This window comes from Aythya ferina (assembly GCF_964211825.1).
Source record: "Aythya ferina genome assembly, chromosome: 3".
Lineage (NCBI taxonomy): Eukaryota > Metazoa > Chordata > Aves > Anseriformes > Anatidae > Aythya > Aythya ferina.
The window spans coordinates 51,438,884-51,462,577 of record NC_140298.1 but is presented as its reverse complement, the minus strand read 5'-3'; the positions used below and the strand labels follow the sequence as shown (position 1 = coordinate 51,462,577).

At 39.9% G+C, this 23,694-nt stretch overlaps 1 protein-coding gene across 4 annotated transcripts in view; it reads right to left on the bottom strand.

The window, feature by feature from the left end:
• The window catches only part of UST (uronyl 2-sulfotransferase), a gene marked incomplete at its 3' end in the record, with an annotated part of 164,748 nt that overhangs the window by 22,090 nt on the left and 118,964 nt on the right, over nucleotides 1-23,694 (bottom strand). For all 4 annotated transcript variants that reach the window (XM_084512785.1, XM_084512782.1, XM_084512783.1 and 1 more), the window contains exons 6-7: nucleotides 17,644-17,741; nucleotides 15,383-15,540 (exon numbers count right to left, since the gene is read on the bottom strand). In XM_084512785.1, coding sequence (XP_084368911.1) covers nucleotides 15,383-15,540; nucleotides 17,644-17,741 — 256 coding nt within the window. The remainder of the gene's footprint in view (nucleotides 1-15,382; nucleotides 15,541-17,643; nucleotides 17,742-23,694) is intronic.

Here is a 23,694-nt window from a genome sequence, read left to right as displayed (position 1 = left end):
CCAACAGCACTCATCTTACCCTTTTCACCATGCAGACTGAAAAGAATCATTTGCCATTGGCAAATAAAACAAAATAATCTGAACAAGAGAAATCTGTCCATAAAGAAAAGCAGCTGGTTTAGCATAGAGAATCATGGGCTAAACTGAGTACCCCAAAATAGGAAAGACCACGACCTCTTCAAAGCGCTCTTTGGCATTCAGGATTCCCAGCTTATACCCTATCTCTACTGGTATTTAACTGGCACCACAGGCACCCAGAACTTACCACTACATCTGACTGGGCTAAATTCAGAAGGGGAATGCTTAAGATAAGAATTTGGAGAGAAAAACAAACAAATGAACAAAAACAAACAAACAACACCTGAAGGATCCACAAATCTTGAAACAATAACCCTAACAAAGACATAGAAATCACTATTACCTGACACCTTTATGGTGAAACTGGACAAACAATAGTCACTATGAACTAGGATTCAGTGCAGAAAAAATGATCGAGGTCTTTTCAAGCAGTGAAACATGAGCTATGGACAGGGCAAGACCAGAGACACACCTCACACGTGGTTGCATACAAAAAAAGCCATGGAGAGAACATAGAGCAGGCAGCTGGCAAAATTACTCCACTGCCAAACATCCAAGCAAGTTTGTTTGATCATTGCTTTCTGCCCCAGTTGATCCTGCCACACTTTACCCTCTTCAAGATATCTTCAGTTTTACTATACAAACTCCTTCCTCAGATTTCCTGCCTTCTGCAGTTCATTCTCTAAGCATTCTTCTAGCAGCTGCTTTTGTCTCTACATAGGGGTTCCCAAGATTTTACTGCAGTAGATCTTTCTTTTCATCAATCTCCTTTGCTCTTGGCAAAGAAGTCCTGATCTTCTACTGCATTTCTTTGCCATACAGGGAATCAGGCCATATACTTTGCTCCTGAAAACACCACAGCAAAAAATATTACAAAAGATGCTAAGAAAACCAACCCAACCCAACCAACCAACCAAAAAAAACCCAAACACCCAGACATTTCCCCCCACCTCCCCAAAACAGCTCAAATAGCAGTCACATGCACATATTCATCTATTGGATAGGCAAGGAGAACACTAGTAAGGCATAGCATAAACTCTGTTTTTATAAGCATACCTCTTCCTTGCCCCTACAAACAATACTAAATGCAGGCTCCTTGACAGCATCCATCTGCAGCCAACTTTATACAAATGTACAGCACAAGAGAGAAATATTCCTGCTTTAGGACTTCTGGCAGCCACTGAGGATATCAAACAACCTCCTGAAGAGATAAGTAGCTGTTTGTTTCTGTTCACTGACCACGTAGACTTCAGTTTCTCTTCATAAAGTACCTCACGCTACATAAAGTCAATACGCAGTGAAGTGAACCAGGTTTGGTAAGGGTCTGAAGACCCTCCAAAGATCAGTCATGGCTACTGTGAAAGTGGCACAGCACGTACAGTGACAGTGGGGAGTGGAAGATAACTTGAAAAATAAAAATAAGAAAACAAAGCCCTTCAAATTTTTTTCATTTCATATTTTCACTGAAATAATATTTATTGGTATTAAGGTTAAAACAGTTTTTGGTGAACATTTTCATTCAACATTTTGCATTAATTTGTTTTGGCTATGTTCTCGCTATTGTCATGTCCAATTTCCACTAGCTTTTAGGAGATTTATACTACATAGCAGCCATACATTAATCCCCCACTCTCAATCCACATGGCAGAAAAAGTGCATGCTCCTGCCCAAGCAGTAAACCTTGACACTCCCTAATGCCCTGAAAGCAATGGGAGCACAGTCCTGCAAAGCACAAGGACTTGTGCGTGCCCACACAAATCCTACAACAGCTACCAATTTAGTAAGGCATCATGCCCTTTATTCAAGTGACAGCCGTAACCTTATTTCCAATATACCTCAAGAGTTTCTGACATCAGCTGAAACTACTATTATGTATTTATTTTTTTTTAATTAATCCAATTTCAGAGACATTTTCCTAATGTTGTACTTGTGTTCCCAATAACCTATAACTTCTTCCTGGCTAGAAACAAAGAAAAATCCTCCCTACCCTCCTTTTTCCTAGGTGCAACAGTGCTTGTTATCCCTCTCCTCTTCTCCCTTTATTTCCAAGAGAAGCAAGAAGTCAAATAATGTAGCTGACTGTAAGTGAAGCAAAACAGTCAAACAGCAGGAGCAAAGAGATTGGGACAAGCATACAGACTTTGCTCTAAGCCCTGAATTTTCATGCTCTGTAACACCAAAGGTGCAATACTTGTTATGATTTACAAGTAGGTACACACATACATGTACTTAGAGCATGATATATCACACAATCACACAACAGATTCATGTACCTTCCAAAACACAACTGGGAGAAAAACTATGGAAAGGAACAGACCACTACCATTACCTATTCAACATTTTCACTACACAAAAAGTATGGACTCATACCACAAAAGATGTGGGATCGGGATACATCATTTTTCCATTGACCTAGCATAGCACAGGAAATAAGGTTCCTTTTTATGTCCGATACAGAGAGCTGAGTAATCCAATAGTTACAGGGAAGCCAGAACAGAGGAATCACGGAAAGCCATGGGGAAAGTAAATTGATTGTGAAGAGAGAATATTTCAGGGCCTGAGAACAGAGTGGGAGCACTGTGTCACAGACAACGGATGCTGCTGCAGGCTTTCAACAAGCAGCAAAGCAGGGAGGGATGGATAAATGCTCGAGTTTACTTGTTCTAACTGAGCAACTGCAGGAAGATGCCTATTTAAGGCACTGCCCCCTGGATAGCTCTTCTATTTCTCCTGAGTCTCCAATTATTATTTTTTTTTCTCTTCAATACCCTCATTTCCCCTGAGTATGCACTCATCAGCAACTTGCATTCCTCAGAAATCCTCCCACTAGCTGTCTGGAAAGACATTCATGCTAGAGGGCATAACACTCTTCTGACACGAAGATGCCTTTAAAACCACAAGTCATCTTCAGAAACCGAACTGCATGGAGGTGCACGAAGAATTCCTCCGAGACCTACTTTGGAGGCAAGTGAATTCAGCCAACTCACAAACATCAGCAGTAATTTCATTCAAGTAAGCATGTTTGGTATTCTGAAAGCCTTCCCCCAAACCACACACCTCTTTGCACGTGCACTTCTTTTAAAAGTATTTTCTTCTTGGCCTGTTTTTATGCTTACTTTTTGCCCTCAGCTTGTATGATAAAAATGTTTTCTGGGTGAGCCCTGGAGAACCGAGCAGACCAAACACTAATGCTCATATGGAATTTATTTAGAGGGGGGAAAAATCCCTTAAGTTGAGTACTTATGTTATTTTGAACTGGTTTTATATTTTATATGTACATAGTGGAGCTGGAATTTCAGGGCTGGCTTTTGTTTGCATTCATCATGAAACATTTGTTATATGAGCTGCTGCTACTGCTACCAAAACAGCTGCTGCTCACTGCTAGAAAACCAGAGCCCATCTCAACAGTTTCTTTCTTTCACTGGTAAATCTAGCTGGCAAAAGAGGCCCAGTGTTCCTACAGAAAAACTGCCTTTGTTTGGCTTCACTGTCATCCTCACCATCTTCTGCCTACCCTGAACATGGACTTGAAAGAGAACAGATAAATCAGAGCAAGAGCAGGTATGTACTGATGCTCCTGACATATCTGCAATTAAAGGCAGATCAGGACTACAGCTGCATGAGCTCTCTGGTCTACAGCTAGGACAGCACCTCAGATATGAATGCCTTCCCTTCAGCTGCTCCTAGGATTTAGCCAGGATTCAGCCTTTCTGTCCTATGTCATCATTTTCTGCTATCCAGAAAAACTGAGCCATGGCTTGATCTACCTTCCAATAAAAACTTCATTGCCATAGAAATGCTGCTGTCCAGTGACTCAGGCGATCTGTAGGAGACTGCTTCTCTATGCAGAAAAAAACAAAACCCCCACCTACCTGACAATCTGTACACTTTCCTAATGACTTGGCCACAAACCAGGACCCAGCAGATGAGTGGACTGTAGTCCTGAGTGCTGAGGACAGACCTCCTGAACTACACATAAGCTGAATTTTAGTATGTTGCTTTCTTTGTTACAAGCACCACAACACTTAAGTGTTGTTCTTGCTGCTTCCTGGTGATTTCAAGTTGGCAGTGAGCACTCTAACCCCATTCTCATCTTTTTAAGAGAAAATTTATCCCAGACTTAAGCACAGTCCCTGCAGGACTCCACTGCTTCTTTAAAGTAAGGGGAGACTACCAGATAATTAATGCCTACCACTTTAGCCAATTCTATCTTTCAGGAGAACATTTTTTTTTTTTATTTTCTCATAACTGGGTAACTTACTTTCCTTAAGAGCTTTTGGACAGATCCTGATGAAAATCAAATGTGCGCCATCTTATATCCATGTGCTTGCTGACTCCTTCAAGGAACTAGCTGATTTTTGAGGCCCTACAAAAGCCACATTTAATTTTCTCAACTGTCTACTAATCCCATTCTTTCTTATAATTCCCAGACATACCTAAATGGGATTCTGTCATCTGCAGATGTCTAGATCACCATTTCAGCCCTTAAAAACTTGGAATCATGTTAACTACCTTCTGTTCTTCCAGTGTAGCTGTGGATTGATAGGACACACAGCAGAGCTGGCAATTAGTTTCAGAAACATCCTTTGTGAGTAGTGGCTATGACAGCAGCATCTTGACACTGCCAAGGAGGAAAGAAAACTGAGGAGAAAATTTGTTGCTCTAGCAACAAATCTGTTACCTGTATCATAGATGGCATGTGTGAATAACTGAAAAGTTATTCGGAGTTAGTCCAAAAAGATATGTACAACTCATAATATGGCATTTTTAAAGCGCAGTAACCATTGTGCAAATGTTGGGGATAGAAAAAGCAGCCCAACTGGAAATAACACGCTAATTAAGGAATACAATAGGATTGCAATGCAGAAGAAAGGGTTGAGAGAGGGAAGATGAGCCAGAGAGAAGTGGAGGGGAACATGCTCGTTGCTACTACATTTGTAAACGTGTGATTCAACTCCAAGAACAACGTAAAAGAAGAAAAAAGGAATCTTCCTAGCCATATTTAGTAAAAACCTCTTCTCTTGCTACAGCTTCTGGGAAAGCAAGCTTTCAAGAGGGACAGGTCAAAAAGGCTGGAAAATTCCAACTGGGAAAGGAAGTGGGGAGCATAAACTCCAAGGAAGACTTGCTCTTGGAAGAGCAAGGGGTCAGCTCAGCAGCATTGCAACAGCCTCCTACCCCAGGGCAGGTAAAGGGGACCTTCAGCAGAGGGGCTCTGAAGAAGCAGCAGAGGAATGGTGTGAAGCTCTGCTCGAGTGAGCACATTATCCCCTCAGGAGTGATGGTGGCAAACATACCAAAAGGATTCCCGTGTAGCAGCTGAGAGCTACACTGCTAATACATTTCCTTGTTTTTAATTCTTTTAACTTTGTAACCAAGGGCCAACCCTTACACTTTGCTGAAATTTATTCACTAATTCTTACATTTTTTTTTTTCTTTTTTTGGTAAGAGTAATCATAGTAATCTTAAAGTGACTTAGAGGTCTTTGGATGACCAGATGATTCCCACTCTGGGAGTAACTTACCTATTTACAGGTACACTCTTGGGATGCTTCAGTCTCAAGAGAAGAACCACTATCATCCAGGGACTCAGAGACCCCAGACTGTGTTTGGCATTTGTAAGTGAGGAAGGGGTAACAACTCACAGTTTGAGGATCACCTGGCACTTTCCCCTTAATATTACCGATTTTTAATAAAACCCCTTTCTACTGACCCTTCAGTCTCTGATACCTCCTCATACCCGTCATTACTAAGAATAGGTCCAAAATGGAGCCTTCATGTTTTACCTGTAGGCAAGGTAAGTACAGTGACATTTTCTATGACGGCTTTCTTCTGCTTGAGAGTGCCTGCCTGCCTGCCACCTCTCCCAGCCACCCACCGTCTCCCTCCTTCCAGCTCTCTGGCAGACCAGTCAGTTGAGGTTGAAAATAACTTTTGGTATTAACTTTAATGCTTTTATCAAGCTGCATGCAAGAAAATGCCTTGCTATAATTTCATATTTAACTTGTTAGAATTTATGGTCTTTCATCTTTTCCTTATTTTTGTTACTACAACATTTTAATTGTTATAGCAACTAATTTTTACCACTGTAAAAAATTGATTTTCAATTGCTACAATTATGTGAAAACCCAAGTAATTCCTTAAGGATGGCTACTCATCTTGACTGTACAAAAATTACAGGTAAAATCTCTTTAATTATACTTCTTTTCTGTAGTTACCTTACCCTTAATATTTTTCAAAACATTTCAGAGCCATCAAAGATACTTTCTGATGGTACTCACATTGCTCTTGCAATGTGTCTCCAGGATAAGAATCATCAGTTGAACATGTAACCTATTCTATTGCTGCTGTAATAGGCACAACTTATGATTAGTTTGAGGTTAAAATACAACCACTTCTTTGAACACGGAAAACATGATTATGTTCCTTAAAGCAAAGTGAATAGTCAGCTCCAATCTGCTCCATACTGTTGCTGTTATGTCAGATATGCTGTATCTTCAGTTAAAGACATTTCTACCCAAATGCTAACCCTGAAAATGTAATGTGGCACAGAGTCATGATCAAACCAAATGTTGAATTGTTATGGACCTATTAGTAACAGAAGTTCCTCATATTCCAGCCTCAGCCACTTTGTGCAATTCAGTTGTTTCCATGCAGGTGAAACGAAGACCTGTGTAAATGTACTGGAACTGTAGCTGAGACCAGAAGCATGCCTATTAATTGGAATTTAGCAGCCATCCGCCTTGTCCACTATGCCTTACGCTGCCTAGAGGTCAAAGTTGCTGAAAAAGCAATTTGCATAGTGTTACTGCTATAATTTTTATTCAAATGCTGTTTTAAAAGCATACACAGTAACAGAGGTTTAGCTGCAACGTTAGTGATTAAAATAGCATTATGATTTTATTTGGTAAGTTATTCAAGGAGGAATGAACTGTCAATGCAAGCTTGAATTGTCTGCCATTAAAAAGATTGTGGCATCCTGTCATCAGTGACCCTGGATTATTTATGAGATATTAACGCTGTACCTGAATGCAGCTTTCCCTGTGTGCCAGAGCTTTAACAATGCTGCTTCCCCAAGTTTTTTTTCGTTTTTTTTTTTTTTTTTTTTTTTTTTTTTTTTTTTTTTTTATACTAGGAACAGGAAACATCGAAAAGATGCATCAGAGAAGCAACCTTGGATGAATAGCAGGAGCACTGTTACAAATCCATAACATCTTTAGTGACTGATACACTTATTAGATAAACATTATAGTTTCTTGAAAGATACCAGCATCAACGCTTCAAAATGATCTCCTGACACAAGATAATACACATGAATTCTAGACATGTGGGATGCAAGGGTTTGGCTGACTCGCCCCTTGGGGTTTAGACCACAAATACATTTTGTTTTTACTCCAAGAAAGTATGAAATTACATCTGTGTGGGTTTAGTCCAAAACTGGACAGCCCATCAATAGATCTGATGAAAGGAAATTGAAAGAATGCATGCATCATGAAGATGGGGGATGAAATGCAGAATCTGAAGACTAAAGTCTTTTGGAATTGCACTAGAAGATGAAGATGAAGCTGCAGGTAGTCTCGGCCTTCATAAACCTACAGATACAAATGCACTACGCAGAAAGTTTAGAGAGGGAAAACTCTGTTCATGGTGGAGAGGTACAGACAAGAGCATGCAAAACAATAAAATGGCTTCAGGCAGACTTCGCCAACTGATGACCAGAAAAAGGTGGCAGAGAGGAATAAGAAAAAGGTAGGTGACTGCAGAGCACAGCCTGCAGTTCTGAAAACCAGCCAGAGATGTATGGGCTTGGTCTCTGCAAAGGTTCACAAAGAACCACCTATATAAGCAGGTGAAACCAGCACCCAACGAGAGCTGTGCATCAAGGGAACACCACGCCAACCAGAGAGAACAATTATGGCAAGCATGCCAAGAAACTGGATTCAGTCTCTAACAGAAATCCTTTTCTACGAGAACTGAGCTTAGTGCCCAAGCCAGCAATATTAATCCAGCTAGCATGTATTATACCACAGAGAAATGAAAGACTGAGTAATTCTATGTCATACTTAGCCTATCTCTGCAATACCTTGTAAATTGTCACAACTAATGAGCTCACGTGTTTAGAAGCTTTAGTAGAAGAGGAACATTTGACCTAGGTTTTTTCAAAGGATGACCCAAGGAAACAGGGACTTCACCTTCCATTACATCTTCACTTCAGGGCAATACACAGGGCAAATTCAGAACCACAGCAATAATTTTGGCAGATGGACCCATAAATTGCTCTTTTCTACACCCTAAGCTCAAGGAGCAGATTTACCCTGGATGAGAGCCGTAACCATGTCAAGCTCTTAGCTATCTCACTTTTCAGCTCAAAAGGCACCATTCATTTTGGACCATTTATAAACAAATGTTCTGCTGCATAACCATGCACATATGGACTAACTCCAACCTAAAAAGCACATGTTAGCAGGGAACAGTAAGTACAGCAGCCTTGATCCTGGATGCATACAAGCTCCCTGTGGGCTTGGAAAGCCTTTCCAAACTCTCTTGCCACAACTTCAGTGTTGCTGGTATTTTAAAAATGATATTTAAACTATCTTGGATAAATCTTTTGGTCACACAGTTATGTCTCCCATGTATCACACACATACTCTGGGCTGGCTTCACCTTCCAGAGCAGAATAAAAACCTGCAGCTGTTATGAGATGCCAATTGTTTCTGCAGAACACGCCACAGAGAGTTTAGTTTCTGAGATGAACCTTCAAAAGATCTAGAGGCTCTCCTGAAAAATAGTCATGAGAAAGTCTAGAAGTACTCAAATGCTTCCAAGAGTTCCTATTCTTAAAACAGCTTGGTTTATTCACAGTGGGATTTGAATCCTCTGAAAGTCAGAAAACAACATATTTTCCTTTTATGGAATTGGAAAAAGGAAGAATATTTCCACTGATTGTGCTTATCACTGATTGGTGCATCCACTAAATTCAAGGCACCCCAGATCAGGCAGTCTGATTTTGTCCCTGCTCTCTAAACCTTATTTTCATGGCTAAAGAGCTAAATAATATATCTACAGCTTTTTACACTGTCCTCAGCTTTATAGAACAAACCAAAGAGCAGATTTTTTGTGTAAACTGTCCTAGATGCTATCGACAAAAAGGGGAACAAATATCCCCCTGGGACATGTGCTGTGGCTTCCCCTCCCCATCTTTCTTGCACACAAAGAACATGGAATTTGTTTTACAATACAATAAACAACAATATAATTAAACACTTTTCCTAGAGCATAAACTGCCTGTTTTAGTGTACAGATTATTTTAAAGCATTCTTCTAGATAATTTTGAAAGTTCAGACATCAGAGGGAGAAGAAATGAATGGCTTGTCCACATTCCTGCTTCTATTTTCTTTTTCAGAACAGGATGTTGGGTGATAAAGAAGAAAACGCCACCCAGGCAGAATGTAACTTCGCATGTGCTGTTACCATTGGCACAGTGTTCAACTTCCCTGAAAGTCCGGAAAAAGCAGGGAGATTACACCACCTTCTGGACAAAACTTTTTAAGTCACACAGACAATCATTTTGCTCCACATAATGGATGGAAACATGCCATCAAAGCGTTATACAGCTAGCTACTTCCCATGTCCAACTTCATGTACTACCTCCATGCACAGCTTATGATTTTCCTTTTCTGTAGAAAATTTTCATATGTAGTGATTCCTTTTCAGAGTATTATTTAGGGAAAGCACAAAGCTGGTTTAGAGTGTGAGGCAAAAGAATATACAGCATATTTGGAGTCTCCAAAGTTTTTAAGTATTTGAATGTCTGCAAAGTTTTACCATATTCTGTTTTAAGAAAGTAAGAGATGCAAAGAAGTGATGCAAAAAATCTGAGAATCTAGATTTAATCTCATCCAAGCTGGTTTTCTTCTCACATCAAGAGTAGAGATGCTTGTAGGAGAGAGAGAGATGTATTTGTGCACAAGAGATGGGCAAATGTATCCTCTTTCCACCTATCAGTGCTAGCTCTGCCCTCTCCAGAAAGGATGGTTCTTGAGAAGTAGGTAGAATATTAGAAGGTACAGATCACCTGACCTTTTTTTTATTATTATTAATTTTCATTTTGTATTGAACAAAGGCAGAGCACAAGACAATCACTGTTTAACACTGCACAAAAATCACCACCTCCTTCCATCAAACTTCTTTCAACTTTTCTTATTCAGAATTTTTGCTCTTAGAGGTCACATCTGCAAAGGCTTTCCTCTCAGTTCTTGGATGGAAAACACAGTGGGATCCTTCCTGCCCTCCCTTTGATTTCTCCATATCACAGCAACTTTTCTAGCAATGACAATCAGTTCATTTGAACTAATTTTCTGAACATTTCCAAATGCAGAGCATCCATGTCCTGGGTGCTGGAGCACTCTAAGAACAGGATGCCAGAAAGGCTGCCTGGAGAACTTAGTACTAAAGGTATCAGAAATGTCTTTCTTTTCTGGGGGAGCACTACTAAAGAAGTGATGTCATGAACGGGGGATAAGGAAAGAAAAGCCTCTCTCAGCCTTCTTCACTTGCAAAGAGTTTTATTTTGACAGAGTGGAAAAAATGCTCTTTTCCACTTCCAGCACAAGAACCATCTGAAGGCATGTCACACCTTCAGTGAAGTTTATCTCATCTTTTTCCTAACTCTACCAAAGGGTTTATATCTGTGTTACAGGACCTCAGCCTTGCAATAACGACAAATGGCAGCAGTGCACTCCTTACTGAGTTTAAAAAGAATGAGAAGTTCATAAACAAAAACAAAACTCTATCATCAGCATTCATGAATACAAAACGATTAAAAAAATCAGCATTTTTATATTACCTAGGACAGTATTACTACGTTTAAAACCATTCTCTGCAAATGTAATTGTCTCTAAGAATTACATTTTCAAAAAAAATCATTTTACACTTTACCTGAACAATATATTTTGTTCCAGCTGACAGTATCAGTAATTTCATTACAGTCAATAAAAGTAACTGTCTGAAAAGTCTAAGTTGGTCTTTTTGCTTTCAAGTAAGATCTGTATGTCCTTCATAGCAAAGTGTAATGTTCAAGAAACAAAGTTGTGGTACGGGGAAGAAGTGTTTTTATAGGGCTTCTAGTGCCAAAGAAAATTTCTGAAAGGTGAGAGAATAAGGCTTATTTCTGAGGTGATTAAAAAAACCTTTTTATTGCCTATTCTTTTACATTAGATGCTGTTAAATTTTACTCCATGTCAGAGAAGTTGAAAAGGCCAAAAAAATGCTCTCCTGTGCTTTGTGTGCATTTTCTGCCCCTTTAAAACACCAAAGATACAAAACCCACCCGTGCCCATTTAAAAATAAACCGTGTAAGCATTCTCCACTTTCTGGCTACCAGCCAGACCATGGAAAAGAGCTATAACCAGCAAAAATGAACAGGACTGACCAATTATTTTTCCTTCAGTTGTGCTCCTGAGAGTGAGGAGAGATTTTGCATGTGAAGTTATTCTGTAACTATTTTGGGCCTTTCACATTGCAAAGGAATACTTTCAAATTCTGCAGTAAAACTTATCCAAGGCTCCGCAATTGGACCCTATCTGCTCCAATGATGGGGAAAAAATGAAGGAAAGACAGAACAGCAAGCAGCTTCTACTGCTTAGCACAGAACAGAAATCCAGTAAAAAAGTAATACTTTTTTTTTTCTTTTTTTTTTTTTCCTTTTTTCTTTTTTAATTCTATCCATGTATATTTTGCACTATCCTCTCCCTACTTTTGATCTCTTGTCAAAAGCAGTTGTGGCCATCAAGGTGGGAAGTGTGCTCTGGTGATCCTGCTTGGCAGGGGCTTGGACTAGCTGACCTTCAGAGGGGCTCCTTCCAACCTTGGCCATTCTGTGATTCTGTTTCTTACTTTTGGACAAGACAGGCACTTAAAAAAGAGGAGTACCTTTGCAATGCTTGATTTGATACCGATATTAACATGATACTTAACTTCACGGAGAGAGTAGAAAAGGGAAAAAACAAAACAAAACAAATGAAACAGCTGCAAAGAATGCTACAAGATTAATAGTTCCAAAGAGCTGTCACATTTTGTTGCACATTGTTATAAAATACACAAGTCAAAATATTTGGCATATGGATTAGCTCAAGGAACCATTGTTATTAATGCAGTGAGGACAATTATTCTTCTAACATTCTCTGACATTGAAATTTCTTTAAAAGTTACCTTCCATCAGTCTCCTCCTGTCAGCTTATATAAGACATGATGAAATAAATCTTGTGTCACCAACAAATGCCCTTAAGTCACATTACATTGCACAGTTATATCTGTCACTACATAGATAGACAGCCGCACTTCAGTTTATGTTCTCTCTGATGTAAATGTCCTACTATCTGATCAACAGAGCCATAATTTTATTGCTCTTCTGCTTCAGAGCAATAAGAGCAAAGTATTTTTTGATGGTAAAAAGGCTCCAGGCTTTGTTTTCTTGCTAGGAGAAGAACACTGAACAAGAGTGTTTATTAAAAATTATTGACCTGCTGTCTCAGATGAGAAATTCTACTGCAGACAAAGAAAAGAAAAAAACACTTGAATAAGACTTGTGCAGTTAAAAAAGCAGAGATGAGGAAAAGAAAGTTTCCATATTTACTGATATGTGCTATTATCACCCTACCCTGAAGGTTCCTGATAATAACAAATTTGCTCAGATTAGAGCTGTAGCAAGCTGGTTTCCACCCAGAGCACCTGTAATGAGAAGGATGGCCCAAACTTTGAGAAGAAAGGGTTTAACCCAGAACTGCCACAGCTGTATCTTAGATGCTTTTCAAGATGCCCAAAGCAGCCTCCAGCAGATCAAGAAGTCCAGGTATGGGCATGTCCAAAGGTCACCTTGTGGAGCATGTGTTTTATGGACATGAATACAACCAGCAGTTTACTACCTACAGTGGGAGGCAGGTGCTCCTAATTTTGCTTAGTTTCCAATGTTGGTGGGAGACCAGCCACCAAGTTGTTACTTTACTTTCTAATCCATGTAATCCACTAAAGGATGGAGATTGCCTTCCTTCAACCAATTTCTGCTGCTAAGCAGCTCTATAAATTCAGTTTTTGAAATGTATCTAATCCAGAACTGCTTGTTGCAGTGAGCTCTGGTGCAGACTCATTAGCCTGGGAATAAATCCCCCTCTCCCCCCCCCCATACAGGTCCTTCCACTGTATTTTTCTCATCTGAATATGTTAAATTGATAAAAAGTAAGTTCTGGCAAAGCTTTACCTTTTTTATATGAAGAGAAGACAGACTGCCATTATAGTATCTCAGGTGGAACAGCAGGCTAGCACACAAAACTGTACATTTTATAGAATTATCTGCAAGCGTTAGTCACAACAAAAGGTTGTGTTTGGCTTGAGGCATTTGCTGCTCTGGGGGGTACCACACAGCTGGGCAGGAGAATAGCATCTCTTCCTCCCAGCACTTCATGGTGCAACAGCAGAGGGTGTTGCAGATCAGGTCTAAGGTGCACTGAAAAGAATTACATAGGATTTCTTACAAAGCACTTGGATTTTTTTTTCTTTCTGACTGATTCTGTTAAGTCTTTTGTGACTTAAAAAAAAAAAATAATCACACAATACACCCTTGCATGTATGAAAAGAGTAGAGAAGGGTTAACAAAGGGAAATGGTTTCCTTTCTATTACTCCTTGTTAATCAGTGAATGGAAAGAATAAAACAAACTTTAATCCACATAGGGAATATTGAAGCAAAGAAATGACAAGACAGGTCTTATCCACGAAATCCCAGAGAAGAGGAAATCACTACCCCGAAACGTGGGTCAAACCTCCCATATATAATGGGATATACACAAAGAAGAGATTATCCAGCACTTAAAGATTCTGGGAGATTATTTATTTCACTTCTGATGATTTCAAGGGCACTCTGATGAAAAATCAAGATCCTGTGTGCTGTTTATTAGCTTCCCATATTGGAAAAGAAGTGAAAATCTATGCTGCATAGAACAGCTGAGGAAACCCTACAGATTCCCACTGAAAAATCTGCTGATTACAGAGAGTGTCCTTCTAGTGATCCCCAATCTCCTTCCAGTCTAGCATTCCTATGGAAAAACCTTGGAGAAAGAACCGGGCAAACTTTAAGAAGACTTCCTCATGCTAAAAATGTCTTGTTATTTTATTTATTTATTTATTTAATTTACAAAGAAAAGAGAACTTTCCCTGTAATATCTGTATCATGGCTTAATACAAAACTTCCAGACATCTGTCCTAGAAATAGGGACTGGTAGACAGTCACCCACTGAAACCCATAATTTTTTCAAGGTGACTGATTACTGTTACAGCTGCTCTCAATCAAAAGCCAGTGATAAGCTTAGTGCACTACAAACAAAATTCAACATTTGATTAATGTGTTTTTGATATATAAATCGGTACAAAACATACTTCTCAGTGGCTGTAGGCATTTCTAATTGACATGAATGCAACCGAGTCACCAGGAAAGAAGGGAAGTTTTACCCCTCCTTAGTTCATACCATGTTAATTACCCAGTCAAACGTAAGCAGATCAGTTCTGCAAAAACAGGAACATCTATTCCTTGATTTAAGCATAGGACACAAAACCATCTTCTAAAGAAGTTAACAGAAAATAAGCATTGGGAGGGATGGACTGAACACAATGAAAGAAACCTTTCAGGTTGATGCCACAGTGCAAATTAAGAGGTTCTCATTTATCTCTGTTCTCCTTTATCTGCTGAAGGCCACCTGAGTCTTTTTTTCTGACCATGCTTTCTATTCAGCGTGCTGTGAATTTGTACTTTTATTTGTACTCATTTAATCTCTGTTTAAGTGAACAGTTATTTCAACATAATTGATTAAAATCTTAGCAACTCTCACTCAAGATTAAGGGAAAACAAATAGCCTGGTAATTAAGAATCCTCGCGGTCCAGCTCCCCAACCAATTTCTTCCAGATTTCATTAGGTAGATATTGCTGACAGCATTCTGAGAATTGGCAACATTATGTGAGAGCTCACTATGCCAGAATGAAAAGAAGAAAAAGTCACTCTAGTGATAATTGGGAAGCTTTCCAGCATGTGGCAAGATTACTGGAGCACCAAGTGCTTGCCTGGGAATGAAAACCACACAAAGATATTAAGAATGAAAGCAGAATACATACCTTTCTCCATCAATCAAATTTGCTCCCTAAAAGGAAGATAAATCTCTTCATTGACTAACTAAGACATAAATAGTCTACCTTTCAGTCGTTATTTAAATAATTTTGCCAAAATTTCTGTGAAAATAGCTGTATAATGGAAAAAGTTACCCGGGTTTTTGTAGATGCTAAGCACATCCTTGAAATAATGAGGTAAGAATCTTTCTAATAAAAGCAGCACATCTTCCAACTCCTCCAGAATACCCACAAGCAGAAAATTTTCATTAACGTTCAGCTTTGCTCTTTCAAGGGCCCATTCACCAGGTTCCCTGTATGAAATTAACAGAGGGAGAGGAATGGAATTAAAAAAAAAAACAAAAAAAACGAATGACTGTTTAAATATGTATTTACTTCAGAAATTCAAGCCAAGAAGACAACTGCAGGGGGAAAAATATTCAGTGCTGAATGCTGTTCCTCCAACAGAAGATTAAAAAACAGAACAAGACAAAAAACTAGTGTGCCTTACTGAGATTTTCCACACGACATCTAGACTTGATTTAACATATCATGAAAAACATGATCACAATAAAATGAGGTTAAAAACTGTATGGAAGTACCCAGTTCCATAGATAACTTCCACAGAGATGTCTAAAAGCTCACACTTGTGAATTCACACATTTCTGCTCAGAAGCACAACCCATCTTGCTGGAGGAATTATTTTTCCAGGTGATGAATGGCTCTGAGGGGACAACTCTGGCAATAACTCTGAACAACACCAGGAGAACTGCTGCATGCAACCATTGCCTTTTGTTATCCAGTGAATGCCACAGAGGGGGCAACTGGCCTGTTTCCTGCCTTGTCCTTGGGTTAAGGACAAAGTCTGCCAAAGTCTCCAGGAGCTTCCCTTACTCTGCCAGTACCCCATGACTGCCCTGCAGATCTGATACAGGATTCACATTTGTTTTCGCTGACAGATATTGGCTTCAAAAATCATTTGGGGGTTATTCTATCTTTTCCCTCACTGACAGAAACTATCAGGAAACTATCGCATCTCCATCATACCAACAGGCTATGTCCTAAGACAAGGACATATCAGTTCCTGCAACAGAAAATGTGTATGTGGTGCTACATGTGGCTGGACATATATCCACCACATGACCAAAAGCAGTATGTGTTTTTCTCTTGTCATGGGTCTGAAGAGACAACCATCCTGTATTTCAGTTGTGTGACATCATGAAGACAGGTGGTCTGTCCTAGCCAATTCCCATCTGGATTTAGGATCTTTCTTAATATCATTTCCTGCTCTTCTGCTGGAGACAGCATGAAGCTTTCCCAGCGAGGCCATGACATCTTAGAGAAAGCAGGTCTTAGGACTCCTCACACTCAGCCGAAGAGGCTGTAATGCTGAACTTCATCTTGAAAACGAGTTTAAAGACATGATTCTTCTCAGACCTGTAGCCAGTGCATGATAGGAGACAGATCTAGAACAAGCTAAAAACCAGTATTTTAATGTTCAGGAACCTCATAGAGATATATTGTGAAAGTATTTATGTGTGCCACTCTCGTTAATGGGATTATTCATATATGCAAGTCAAATATGCGACCATAAGTATTTGCAAATGAAGCCAAAATATATAAAGAAAAAAATGTTTAATGAAGACATGAATCTGTTTTGTTTCTCAATACTATCTTCCTTTATGCCAAGAAATAAAGTAGAAATTTACAGCAAATAGAAACAGAGACAAAAAGACAAAAATATGAATGTATTTTTACTTGTTATTACAGCTACAAGAAAGTATGGCTTTTGTAAGAAATTTTTGAAAATATTCACAGCTATTCCATTATGGAAATGTGATAATAATAAATAAATATATAATACCTTGAAGTTGAACAAGCCTACTTAAGAATGTGTTGTGACCCAAAATATAAAAATATTTGAAAACAAGAAGGTATTTAAAATTATTCACACACTGCATGAAAGTTTATTATGCCTCATCAATAATACAGCAACATGAGAATGGCAAAAATAGACACATTAAAAATGAGCTAATTCAATTACAGTTGTAGAAGGCTCCACTTTACATAATTTTAAGCATGTTCACTATTTCTTATGTAGAAACAGAAACCTAGGGTTCCTAAGATACAGGCCTGGTATAAGCATCTGAGCAAAACTAAAATGTGTATTAAAAAATTACAGTATGGGTAAAATGGTTAACAAGCACATAAGGTCACTCTGCCAACTCAGAAAAAAAAAAATTCCTACCCCTCTTATTCCAAAATATACACATGCAGTTGCCACATACAGAATTACACTGTACTTAACACTTTTCTCTTGTACTTGAAATAAATGTTATCTCAAATTACCAGTTTCTGACAAAATGCTGTCAATGGCTACTAGTGAATAAATTGAGATACCTTTTATATTTATTTACCTGCATCTTGGATGCTGTCCACAGAAATATGGTATGATATAAAATAACCTGGGATTGGAACATTCAGGGTAGTTTTCAAGGATACATACGTTAATGTCCTGTGGGTGAGAGAAAAGAAAATGAGGTTGATTACTGTGTTTTCCTTTCTTTATTAACAATTGTTTTATTTATCTCACACTTTACACAGACATCTCAGAATCAAAGAATTGTGCTGAGGCTATACCAAATACCTTAGAAGGAATTTACCAGTCATTTTAATACTTGCTATATTTTATTAGAAAGCTGCAGAAAAAAAAAAAAGTTATTTTGTTCTATAATGTTTTTCTGCAAAAACCACAATTTTTATTTTGAGATTAATGTATGATTCAAAGCGTGACATATGGATTGACTTTTACAATGAATTATATATTTAGTTAGGATATTATTTTCAGACTTAGGATATTATTTTCAGACTTTTCTTTCTTCTGAATACACCCAAGGGGAAACAAGAAGGGGCCAGAATAAATCAAATTTAGACAATGATTATTTTATTTATTTATATTATTCTGCTTCATACAATGACTGGAATGAACTTGTAATTCACACAGCTTGCTCCTGATATAAAAACATACATCACCATTGATTACATTCCTGAGATGTTCAGAATTGAGCCTATTGTGTAAACCCTCACTGAGAGAAGAACTTATTAGAAAGTATTTATCATTTTCCTGATTCATCAGCCATCTAATTATGGACTATCTTTCATTTCTCAAAAGACTAGGCATAGCTACTGAACCCTGAGGAACTGCACCCCATTTCTAGTTTTACTCAGCTCACTAACACTCCTGTAAATCGGATTGAATTCCACCACCCTTATCTAGTGCCTAGTAGACCCTTGTTCTGCAGGCAGACTCACTGATTCCAAAAGGACTTACTGGGGAAAGAAAGAGTAAGACAACATAAGCAAAGATGAAAGAATCGTATCTTTGCAAAACTCTCCCATCGTTCTTCAACATGTGCTTTTATAATGCAATAGCCTTGGTACACATGGACAGGAAACCAGTGACTAACCATAGAATCATAGACTCATTCAGGTTGGCAAAGACCTCTAAGATCATGAAGTCCAACTGTTAATCTAGCACTGCCAAGTCTACCACTAAACCATGTCCCTAAGCACCACATCTACACGTCTTCTAAATACCTCCAGGGATGCTGACTCAATCACTTCCCTGGGCAGCCTGTTCCAATGCCTCACAACCACTACAGTGAAGAAATTTTTCCTAATACACAACCTGAACCTCCCCTGGCATGACTTGAAACCATTCCCTCTAGTCCTGTCACTGGTTATTTGAGAGAAGAGGCCGACCCCCAGTTCCCCACGCCTTCCCTTCAGGTAGCTGCAGAGAGCAATGAGGTCTCCCCCGAGCCTCCTCTTCCCCAGACCAAACACCCCCAGCTCCCTCAGCCGCTCCTCACAGGACTTGTGCTCCAGGCCCTGCACCAGCTTCATAGCCCTTCTCTGGGCAGGCTCCAGGGTCTCAATGGCCCCAAACTGAACATAGTACTCGAGGTGCAGCCTCACCAGAGCTGTGTACAGAGGGACAATCACTTCCCTAGTCCTGCTGGCCATGCTATTTCTGATACAAGCCAGGATGCTATTGGCTTTTTTGGCCACCTAAACACACTGCCGGCTCATATTCAGCCAGCTATCGACAAATAGTCACAGAGCCAGCTTTTTACCTAGCAAAGGGTATACCTGTCCAAGCCATAATCAGCCGGTTTCTCCAGAAGAATGCTGTGGGAAGCAGTGTCAAAAGCTTTATTAAAGTCTAGGTAAACACCATCCATACTTTATAAAGTAAATGAGATGGGACAGAGAACATTTCTGTGGGCACCACACCCTCTAAGAGCCAGAGTTGCTCAGCAGCATGGGAGCTGTGTAGAGCGTCCACTATACCAACAAGTGCCTTGGGCAATCCTAGGGCCGTCTGGGGTATAAGGCCCTGGCTGCAGCATCAGCATCTGCGAACTCAGTGCAGAAAAGCTCTTCACAGAACATAAGCCCTAACTAGTTTCACATTTGGGTCCAAAAGCCTGTTTAAAGTATTTTCCCCTTCCTCTCATCTTACGCTTCTGTAAATCAGGTTTTATTAGTGAGTCAGGAGATACTGGACTGCAAAGTAAATTACATGGTGAGGAACTATCAAGGAAAACAGCATAAAAATTGCAAACTGGCATACAACCAACCCATCTCCCCTGCTCCCCACAAGCATACTGAGAAGATATATACTGTAAGATTTATGTTCAAGACATAAATTTTGAAATTCAAGGCTCAGAGCTTAACCTAATAAACACCCTTTGCTCTCACTGCTATGAACATCACTGAGAAATCTACTGGTGGCACAGTAGGGTGGCACGGGTAATTTGCTAATTTGCTCTTCCTACGCTCCCAATTTTTTTTGTTTTTCTTCTCAAAGACCTTATTGCCACCTTTCAATATATAAAGGAGGCTTATAAGAAAGATGGAGAAAGACTTTTTACCACAGCCAGTAGCAGCAGGTCAAGTGGCAGTTTTTTTCCAGTTTTCAGCTGAAAAAAGGTGGATTTAGATTGGATATACAGAAGAAATTCTTCACTCTGAGGGTGAGGCACTGGCACAGGCTGCCCAGAGAAGCTGTGGATGTCCCATCCCTGAAGGTGTTCAAGGCCAGATTGGACAGGGCTCTGGGCAACCTACTTTGATCAGACCTCTCCACAATAAAGAAAGAGGGACACTTCTTTATTCCTCAGCTCTCAGATGTGATCTACACTGTTCATGTCCTGCTGGGCTTCTCTCTGCAGGGAGGCAGAGGGCTGCCTGGAACCAGCAATGGTCCCCTCCCCACAGCGGCCCTGGGGCTGTCAGTAACAACAAATGATTTCTTTTAAAAAGAGTTTTTCTATTATTGTTACAATTTTGGCTGGAATGGCATTTTGGTAACAGCAATGTCCATTTCCTTTGGTAAAACTGTCTTTCATATAAAAATAATGATGTGCCCTAATACACTAATCTTTGAACAAGTCAGACTACTGATCTATCAGAGGTGTATCAAAGACGTGCTATTAATTTTTTTAAGTTAATAATAGAACTGTTTTATTTGCTGTAGCATGTTCATATATGCTATAAGAGGAAGCCTGCATGTGCTAAAAAAAATTTATGGATACAAAATTTCTTCTGGAATTTTAGTGCTGTCATAAAAATACCAAATGTTAAAGCACTTCCTGTAAAACATAAAACAATTTACTTAAGTTAATGACTTTAATTCATTGCAGATATTATATCATATACCAAAAGACCCAGTCTTAGATTTGAGACTTTTTTTTTCCCCAGTGTAAAATCCTAACAGTACTGGTAGAAAAAAAAATCATTTCTTTGGCCAGAAGATGGAACACCAAAGTTAAAAGAAAACCTGAGCTTTAAAACATTCCATATTTGTTTCCTTTTCTCACAACCACGATGCAGAATAAGACAGTCTTTCCATGTCCTGCCCTGGTTGAATATTGTGGCTTCTGTGACAGAGCCAGGAGACCCTGCTTACAGCCGGGTCATGGTGCATGGTCCTTATTCATGTCCAAAGGCAGCAGATGTGAAGTGAAGCTGTGTCATGAGGACTACAGAGGAAGCAGGGAACTAAATAAATACCTTTCAAGGAGAAATATACCCATGAAAGGAAATGAAATAACCTGATGTGGAAAACCAGCGAGTAAGCCCAGTCAATGGTGACCTCTCCTGCTTACAAGGCTGCTCTTAATACTCCGTGGCAGTCAATGGCCCAGTCTAGTCCTCACCATGGGCGGCCAAGAAAAATTTTTCTTCTCTGCTGAGAGACCCCAAAATCCTCTCACGGCTTTTTGAAGGTTTTCTCACATACTTGCTCAGTGTTTGTAAGGAGGTCAAGCTGACCATTACATCCTTAGGACAGCGTTGCATCATACAAACTAAATACAACCACATGGAAATAAAAAATAAAATAATTTGCCTCTTCCTCTGACCCCTGGCTAGGGAGCTGTGGGTACCACAGAGCAACTGGGAAGAAAATGTAAACAACACAGTTCAGAAAATGCCTTGCAAATGTAAATATGAAAGGAAAGAAGGAAATGCATGGTTTTCTACTTTGTAAGGCTACAGAAAGACATACCTTGCTCCTAAGAAACTGAAAAATCAAGGTATAGTTGGAGTTAAGGTTTTCAAATACAAAGGTAACATCTTACTGAATGTTATTTAGCAACACAGGTTATGTATGTATTTTTACAGAAAATAAACTATGCCATAAATATTTTTAACCCTAGTTAAAAACATTTTTACATCATCAGTTGATATTTATGGGTTTTATTCAATTGCAATCAAATATTTGGATAATGAGAGCCACACAGCAGCAAGGAGACCTGCTTTATTCAGACTCTGGAGGAGCTTGGTGGTGCATCAAGCCTAACAACTTTGGCAGAAGATGGCTGTGAGGTGTGCAGGCGCTGGGCATCGCTTCCCAGACCAGCACTGCCAGCACAGCTGAAGCCAAGTGCTTCCCAGCCAGTGCTGTCCTTGTATCGAGCCCCTCCAAGAACTGCTGCCAGGCAGGGGGGATTGAGCCAAACTGCACGGGAGATTTCCCAAGCAGATGATTGCCCTCTGGAGACTACAGCACGCTGGTCAATGCTATCTGAACACCAATGGCAGACTGCAGATCGAGCAGTGGGTACTTCAGGGAGAAGCTCCACGAGATGGCAGAGCTGATCTAGCTAACCAAAATGCAGGTCTTTGTCCCCAGCTGGCCCCTCTGCACCAGCTGTGATTGCCCCTTCACTCTTATGCGGGCTCCACCAGCCCAAAAAGGCAACAGAAACCCTTTTCTTTTCCTCCACTGCCTGGTGTCTCCATCTGAATATGAGGGGGCACTTCTTTACTGGGAGGGTGGCAGAGCACTTGGCACAGGTTGCATGGGGAGGCTGTGGAGTCTCCTCCTCTGGAGATATTCAAAACCTGCACCTGGATGCCACCCTGTGCAGCATGTGCTAGGTGACCTTGCTCGGCAGGGGGTTGGACCAGATGGTCCCATCCAACCTCATCCAACCTGTGATCCTGTCTTCTACATCCCTCCCCAGGTGAAGCAGGCCACACCAAACGTCTTCAGCTACACTCTTCAATTTTTAGTTTTGCTAATGTGGTCATTGCAATGACTAGGAAACTGTCACCAGAGAGCGTGGTCATTTCTCCCTGACACCGGTTGCCTACTGTGCCCAAATACTGCCCCAATGGAGATACCCATCCATGCTCACACATGCACCTAGCGGCTGCCAGGACCAGAGTCACTTTGAGCATTTTCTTCTGCGGCACTGTGAAACTCCTCACTCCCCAGGGACCTCTATCAGCTGGCACTGCCATGCCTTTTCTGCTTAAAGGCCAAGTGGCAATACCACTTAACCTCCAATCACCACTACGTTAAAAGCTGAGCTAAGGTTTAAGCTGGTTTTAGTCACCAAAAGTATTCCTTTCAACTCTTTCTCACTTCACATGTCTGTTTTTGAAGAGATACATTTCTGAAAGCTTTTGTACAGCTCTTAAAAGGCTGCACAGACACTTCACATTTCTGCAGGTTTTCAACTTCCCTTCTTCCACATATTTGTCAGCAGCTGAAATATGCTTTTTCTTAAAAACAAAACAAAACAAAACAAACAACAACAACAACAAAAAAAAAACAACACAAACAACACCTTGATCTAATAAATTCCCAGGAAAGCCTCATTATCATTTCTCCCCAAAATTCCTCTTCACCTTAAGCTAAATTGAATATTTGATAAAACGCAGCAGCAAAAGCTACTAGAGAATGACGAGAAGAAAAGAGAAAAATGGAAAAGTCAGTCCTCTCATCACCCACACTGCTGTCAGGCACAGTGCTCTGCTGGTGAAGGAGACAATACAACAGCCTACACAAGAGATCAAAGGAGTATCCTTCAGAAAGTTTCAGGGACTCTTAGCAACAGTGTCTTGGAACAGCAAAAGCACCCCGCAGAGCCAGCTCCTTTGATTCAAGCTGC